Source organism: Microtus ochrogaster, chromosome 7 (assembly GCF_000317375.1).
Source record: "Microtus ochrogaster isolate Prairie Vole_2 chromosome 7, MicOch1.0, whole genome shotgun sequence".
Classification (NCBI taxonomy): domain Eukaryota; kingdom Metazoa; phylum Chordata; class Mammalia; order Rodentia; family Cricetidae; genus Microtus; species Microtus ochrogaster.
In genome coordinates, this window is record NC_022014.1 from 38,709,646 (window position 1) to 38,717,075 (window position 7,430).

Sequence of the window (7,430 nt, forward strand, 5' to 3'; positions counted from 1 at the left end):
GTAAGGGTTCCGAGGATGCAGCTGGTCTCCAATGGCACCGTTTCTAAAATTCTCAAAGGGGGGGGGGCAGTTGGTTCAAGTGTCACCTCCCAAGGACCCAGCCCAAAAGGAACACGTGCTGAGGCTGTGACAACAGCTTCTAGGCCTATGGAAACTTGGCCTTGAGGAAAGCATAGAGAAGGCCCTGTGCCTGACTCAGGGTTAGGAGAACTGTGTGAGGTACTGGGCTTGAGGGAAACAGGGCCTCCCTCAGACGAATGAGACCAAAAGGAACCATCAGGCTGCCAGCTGTGCCGCCATTGAGGCCATTTCGCCCTTGCGCCCATGTGGTACCACGTGAGGACCACAAAGGAGAGCTATGAACCACCTCTGTTTGTCCATGGGGGACTCCCAGATGCATACATCACAGGCCGGTGGACACGAGATCATTCTGGGGCAGGTGCTAGAGAAGGCCGCAGCTACATGTGAATGGCATTTGTTTCTCACATGGTCAACAAATGATCAAGCCTGCTGGCTCCTCGCTGGGCCGTGAATAGGATCTAGAGACACCAGAGAAAGAGACCACAGCACTAGCCATAGGCAGGGTCACTGTTGGCCTCCAAGAGAGCCTGGTGGCCACTGAACACCAGGAGGAGAGAGAACAGACTAAGTGGGCAAGTTGGACAAGGTACCATGTTAGAGTTGGAAGGGCATGTGTCTACCAGGGGACCCTCTGTCATCTGCCCCTGGCACTCTTTACCTTGCAAAGGCCACAGATCCTGAACCAGGGCCCCTCCGTTCCTTAGAGAACACCCTATTATAAGCAGTGGAAGGCAGTGGCATGGCCCCTGCCTGAGGCTAGGCCAAGTTGCCCGAGAGCAAATGCCTTTCTCCCAGCCCTGCCCCAAGATCAGGTGAAAGACTGGGCCAGGAGAGGAAGGGGAGTGTGTCGAGAGGTTGTCTTGATCAAGGATCCATTGGGTCCTCCAGGAAATGCCAGGGAGCTGCAGCACAGCCCTCAGCAAACTGCTTGCTGTCCAGTCATGAGCTGCGAGCCCCACACTGGACCACGAGAGAGCCGCAGTGCAGCCCTCAGCGGGGCCGCTTGCTGTCCAAGATGGCCTTCCAGTCATCTGCCCACGAGTGCAGCCTCCGGCGAGGGGGCTTCAGCTGCAGGTGATGATTGTGGCAGGAGGTGAAGAGGATATGCTCCCAGCTGGGATGTGGCTCAGCCCCTGTTGGGGGAAACAGGGCCTCAGTGCAAAGCCTGGGATCAGTCATGAGCCCTATCAGTAAGTGCCGTGCCTCTCCTGACTCAGTTTCTCTGTCTGCAAAGGGATGCTCTTAGCCTGCCCTACAAAAGGCATGAGGGTAAAACAAGGCGCCGTGCACAAGGTGCTCCGTGCAACGCACAGGAAGCGGGCCACATGAGGTGGCTGACAGGGCTGTCATCACTGCTCGGCCTGGCCAACCACCTAAATTGGGAAGCCCAGGACTGTGTGCCCCGCAGTTACTAGTACCAATCTCCTTCCATACTGCGCCGCAACCTCTTTGAAGTGACGACCTACTGGTTCCTGTGGCTGAAGCCCATGGGTCATGTTGCCCTAAGCTTCTGGAAGACTTTGCGGGGGAAGAAACTGTTTTCCTACCAATGTGTCCAGAACAAGCTGTTACCTGCAACTCCAAAGAACTACTAGGAGGAAACAGCTTGCCCACAGTGCGGCAAAACAAGGCAGAAGACATCCAGGAGGCACAAAACAGTGTAGGCTGACTAATGGAACTCCCAAATCCCACCACGCCCAAAGCCCTCCCTCCACCCTACCGCGTCAGTTAAGTGAGCCAAGCTAGCGGCTTGCTTGTTTTCTGGGAAGGGGTCATTAGCTGGAGCCGAAAAAAGAACAAATGCACTGCCCAAGCCACTGGCAGCCATGGAGCATACTGTGATTTCCTGTTATGTAACAGACTTGCCTGCGCTACCTGAGGGGAAGAGGGGGCAGGGAGTTACTAAACACAAAGTTTTGAAACCAAAGCTGGGTTCTTCACTCAGGAGAATCAACGGAGCGAACTAAGTCTGGGTAGAGGCACAGACATTCTGGCTTCCAGTAGCCCCCTGTCCCTAGGGTACAGGCAGGCCTTTCCAACAGGAAGAAGCCCCTGACTGGGTGCTGCTAAACACCTGGTAAAGGGGTATGTGAGATGAGGAGACCCCCGGAGGAGGTATGTGGGAGAAGGGAAAAGGCAACTAGGGCTACCCAGCTTCCCCCGGCCAGAGACTACTTGCCTGTGATGTCCGGCCGGTCATCTATGAGAAGGTCTGCAGAGACCACGGTCTTGTCTCTGGTCAACACAATCTGTTCCAGAAAGTCAGGGCCGAAGTGCTTCTCCACCCAGGCGTACTGGAGGTAGCAGAGGAGATGACATCAGACAGAGCTCAACCTAGAACCCAGCACTCTGAAGGGAAGGAAGCTAATACAGAGGGCCAGCTTGGGCAGCTCTGCGCCCAGGAATTTGTCACTTGGGAGCTGTGTACCTGCACACTCTTTCGGGAGACTACAGAAGGGTCACGACTCAGACCCAGACCTGACAGCTCCAGAGCGGCACAGAATGCTCTCAGCACTCTATCAGAGGTTAGTCATGCTGGCTGCCACTGTGTCCTGGGGCTTAGTGACTTCCTGAGGCGGCCGACTCACAAGAGAAATAACCAGCAGATCTGCCCAATGTCTCTGCTGGGAATAAAGGCAGAGACAGGTGGATTCAAACCATGCATGATTTGATACTGGGGGGGGGGGTTGAGTCACATCAGTGCAGAGGGGTGCTACAGACGGCCGATGTCCCAGGCACACAGAGTGCAGGTGTCTGCAGGACTGACAGACAGGAACAACTATCAGACCACGGGAACAGCTACCACTGACAGAACACTGTGCAATCTGGCAGGCCACACTGCCTTCGCCATGGTGGGGCTCTGGACTACCTCTCTTTCCTAAGATACTCTGGGAACAGGGAAAACAGCCTTCCCTCCTTCGCCACACTAGTGTGAGGCTAGCAGCAGACAAGGCCTGAGTAGCCATGTTGGGAGAACCAGAAGAGGGATGAGTGGCCCTGGACCTGAGGTTCACAGTTGTGCCACTCTGCCCAGACTGTAGCTGCATCTAACCATCTGGTTACCCTTCTAAATCTTCCTTGATCTGCTCATAGACCAAGACCAAGACAGGTATGGACTTTAGTCAGGGCAGCTTCCAGCAGAAGGAAACAGGAACCTTTGCCTGATTCATCTGGCCCCACCGTGAGAACCAACAGCAGTCAGAGGTTAGAAGATGGCTGTAAGCGTGCTATTGGCTCACATGGGATGACCTCCCAAGGGCTGTGTAGCCACTGCAGCAAAGCCTCGGGCAGGTCCGTTTAGTCCTGGCTGTGGTCCATGTGACTTGGGCAGACATATGAGCAGACTACATATGGCGCCCCAAGTGACCTCTAGCACAGGAAGGACTTGGAGAACAGAGCACAGCCTAAAGAGAGCGCTGCATGGCCCTGCCGTGTTCCATGTGCACCCCCAGGCCTCACAATGTAACCTTCATTTTCAGACAGTTCTCTCTCTTCAGGTCTTTAACCACACACACGCATGCACCATGCACCAACAGGACAAGACACTCACACACACTTTTCAGGCACGCTTCTCCCCTGACACAGCAAGTTCCTACAACTGTCCCCCTCTGCTTCACCTCCACACTCCTCATCCCTCCAGTCAATGGGCACAACTGTGGTCACATTATCTGTATCCCTGCAATCTGCCTCAGTAGCCGCTGGCACCCTTTAGGACAGGGACGGTAGTTCTTCAGACACCTGTCCAAATGTCCAATGAAGGAGAAACAGTCCTTTCTGGACAGACTGTCTGAGGTCACTCCAACTGGAAAGGCTTCATGGCCAAGCCTTCAGTAAGGCCCTGCAGGCCCTACCGGCCATCTTCCCAGACAGATTCCCACAGGCTCCCATTAGGCTCATAAAGGAACTTAGCCGGGTGAGGCCAGTGCCCCAGGCGGAGGGGGAGTGGATGGGCTGAATCCCTGGGATGCCTCCCTGAGTGGGGTCAAGTCACAGAGAAGACACAGGCGACCCTGGTGTTGACATGGAGGTGACACAGAGGCAAGACTGGAAGACAATCAAGGGCTGCTCATGTAAGTGTACTTCATGCCCATTGCCTTCTTACCCTCATGGCAACCTGAGTGCAGACATCCTTCCCACTCCTGCAGCCCTTGGCCTGACTGTACTAGGCACACTAAAGAACCAGGGAGACTCCTGGGCTTCTTCCACAACTAATACAGCTCGGGCTTAGTGGCGCCAGGGTTCTGAGGCAGGACAGGGTCTGGGCCCTGAGCACCATGTTTCATGAACAAATCACAGAGCTGGGAAGTTTTATTCCCTTTGTTAATTCCAATTCACCAGGGCCAGCACCCCTGTGGGTGATAATCATGGGCTTGGGTGCAGCCTCAGCATCAAACCACAAGAACCCAGTCCTGTGACCCGGTCTCTGGAGCTCTTGTCTCTGGTGTGGCCTTGTCTACAAGCCGAGGAGCAGCTGCACAAAGGAAATAGTGCCGTGGTTTGTGGACTCTGTACAGATATCAACGAGGATGGATCCCACCACTGCACTCTCCTGCCTGTATCTGGAGGAGCGCTCCGGCCCCTGCCTGAGCCACCTGGACTGCGGCCGGGACAGTCAGAGCTACCCCTTCTAAACGGGCATGCTACTGCTCTGCTTCTGAGCCTTGCTCATCCCTGGACAGCTGCCTGGTCCATGTGTGGTAACTAGAGCATTGAGATGGCTGTTCTTCTGGGATTCTGATGACCTCTAACTAAAACCCAGCAGCTGAGTACACCTGTGAGGAAATTTTCTTAATTAAGTCATTTAAAGCAAAAAAGCCCACCTTTAATCCAGATCTCTTGAGGTGGGAAGATCCACCTTTAATCTGGGCTGCACCTTCGGCTGGTAGCCTGTATGAAGGACATGGAAGAAGGAAGCTTGCTCTCGTTGCTTGCTTTCTCTTGATCTTGCCGGCAAGTCCATTCCTTCCCTGACATTAGAGCCTACTTCTTCCGAATTCCAGATCAATGAAGACCAGCTGAGACACCAGCCTTGTGAACTGAACAACTACTGGACTCTTGGGTTCTCCATCAGTAGACAGCCACCGTTGGACTAGCTGGACCACAGCCTGTGAGCCACTCTAATAAATCCCATAAGTGGATATTCATTCTATCAGTGCTGTTCCTCTGGAGACCCCTGACTAATGCAAGCACCTTCTATCACATGGATGGGAAGATTGTGTGTGGATGCAGAGGCAGGTGGACCTCTATGAGTTCAAGGTCAGCCTGGTCTACAGATCTGTCTACCTCTATCTTCTGAGTGATAGAATTAAAGGCACATGCCCACCATACCTGACTATAACTATAGTTTAATTTTATAGTTTAAAAATTACTTAAAGAATAATGTTGGAAAATTTGGCTGCTTTGAAATTACTATGAAATGCTAGTATTCAAGACAGTACAAGAGAGATATGGATTAGTGAACCCATTCAGAATGTCAGAATGAGACCAGGGAATAAAAAAGCCCAGACTGCCTCCCTAGGAGAGAAATAACTAGAACCATACACCTGTAAGACAAAGCAGAGCCTTTACCTTCGCTAATTCCCCTCCATGTAAAAAATTAATCAAAAGTGGATCATAACCTGCATACTACAGCGAAAAGTATAAAATTTCTATGTTTCAGAAATAGCTGCCAAGCAGTAATGGCACACATCTTTAATCCCAGCACTTGAAAGGCAGAGGTAGGTGGATCTATGTGAATTTGAGGCCAGCCTAGTCTACAGAATGAGTTCCAGGAGAGGCTCCAAAGCTACACAGAGAAACCGTGTCTCAAAAAAAAACGAAAGAATAAAACAAACAAACAAACAAATAGTTAAATCTGGAAAGCTGCCTGTAGAAGAATAAAAATAGATCCATATCTCTAGCACCCTGCACAAAATTCCAATCCAACTGCTTCAAGGACATCAGCATAAGGCCAGACACCCTGGATCTTATAGAAGAGAAGGTAGGGAATAGGCTTGAACTCGTTGGCACAGGAAAAGACTTTCTGAACAGAACACCATTAGCACAGGCACTAAGATCAACAATTAATAAATGGGACCTTGTGAACTGAAAAGCTTCTATACGGCAAAGGACACCATCATTCAGACAAAGTGGCAGGTTACAGAATGGGAAAAGGTTTCTACCAACTTCACATCCACTAGAGGGCTAATGTCTACAATATATAAGTATTCAAAAAGCTGGTCATCAAGAAAATAAATAACTCAGTTAAAAGATAAAAAGTTTCTGGAAGCAAAGGACACCATCAATCAAGCAAACAGATGGCCTACAGAATGGAAAAAGGTCTTCACCAGCTGTACATATGTCAGGGTTAGTATTAGGAAATCCTGACGGTAAGGCCCTATTGCTGAAGACATCACACACATATATCATCAAACAGAGAAATGAAGCTGGTGTTCAACTAGAAGCTTCACTGCTACTGACGAGTGTGTTTATAGTGCTAGAAGGTAATATACTTAATCCCTAAGGAGAAGCGTAATCATCAGTCTCACCCAGCTACAGATCCTAAAAGCTATACCACTGGGGCCATACTGGCACAAATGTTATAGAAGAAACCAACCAGCTTTTGATGGGCTATAAGGTCAGCTCCATGAGATAGGACCCATACCCAAGATGGTTAGTGAGGCCAAGAACTTGAGGCTAGATAGGTCATGGGCCCTAAGGAATCTACTGCAATTATTCTGCTAAATGAACAACACAACAATAAACAACTCCTAATCACACATAGCTAAACCCCGTAGACTGATGCCCTTCTCAACCCAAGTGGAGAAGCTTCTTCTTAGAGTAGACAGTAATTAACATAGAGACCTAAAAACAGAAAATGTGCAGAGACAGAGACCTTTGAGCACTCAATGGGATGTCTTTATCCAACTCCTCCTTTCAAGACTCAGGGATCTACACTGAAGAAGAAGATGAAAGATTTTAAGACCCAGAGGTGGTAGACAACTTCAAAGAAACGGTGTCTCCAAGACATGACAGGGCCAATGCACAGATGAACTCACAGAGACTGTGACAGCATCCTTGTACTAGCTAGTTTTATACTAATTTGACAAAAACTATGGCCATCTGAGAGGAAGAAACCTCAGTTGAGAAAATGCCTCCACAGGATCAGATGTAGGCAAGCCTTTAGAGCATTTTCTTAACTAGTGATTGATGAGGAAGGGCCCAGGCCACTGTAGGTGGTATGACCTCTGGTACCTGAGTTCTGTAAGAAATCAGGCTGAGCCGGGCAGTGGTGGCGCATGCCTTTAATCCCAGCACTCGGGAGGCAGAGGCAGGTGGATCTCTGTGAGTTCGAGACCAGCCTGGTCTAC

General features: G+C 50.6%; 1 protein-coding gene across 1 annotated transcript in view; it reads right to left on the reverse strand.

Moving 5' to 3' along the window:
- Positions 1-573: 573 nt before the first annotated feature.
- Nt5m (5',3'-nucleotidase, mitochondrial) overlaps positions 574-7,430 on the reverse strand; it is a 21,475-nt gene continuing 14,618 nt past the window's right edge. The window contains exons 4-5 of the mRNA XM_005349961.3: positions 2,261-2,375; positions 574-1,214 (exon numbers count right to left, since the gene is read on the reverse strand). Coding sequence (XP_005350018.1) covers positions 1,072-1,214; positions 2,261-2,375 — 258 coding nt within the window. The 3' untranslated portion in view covers positions 574-1,071. The remainder of the gene's footprint in view (positions 1,215-2,260; positions 2,376-7,430) is intronic.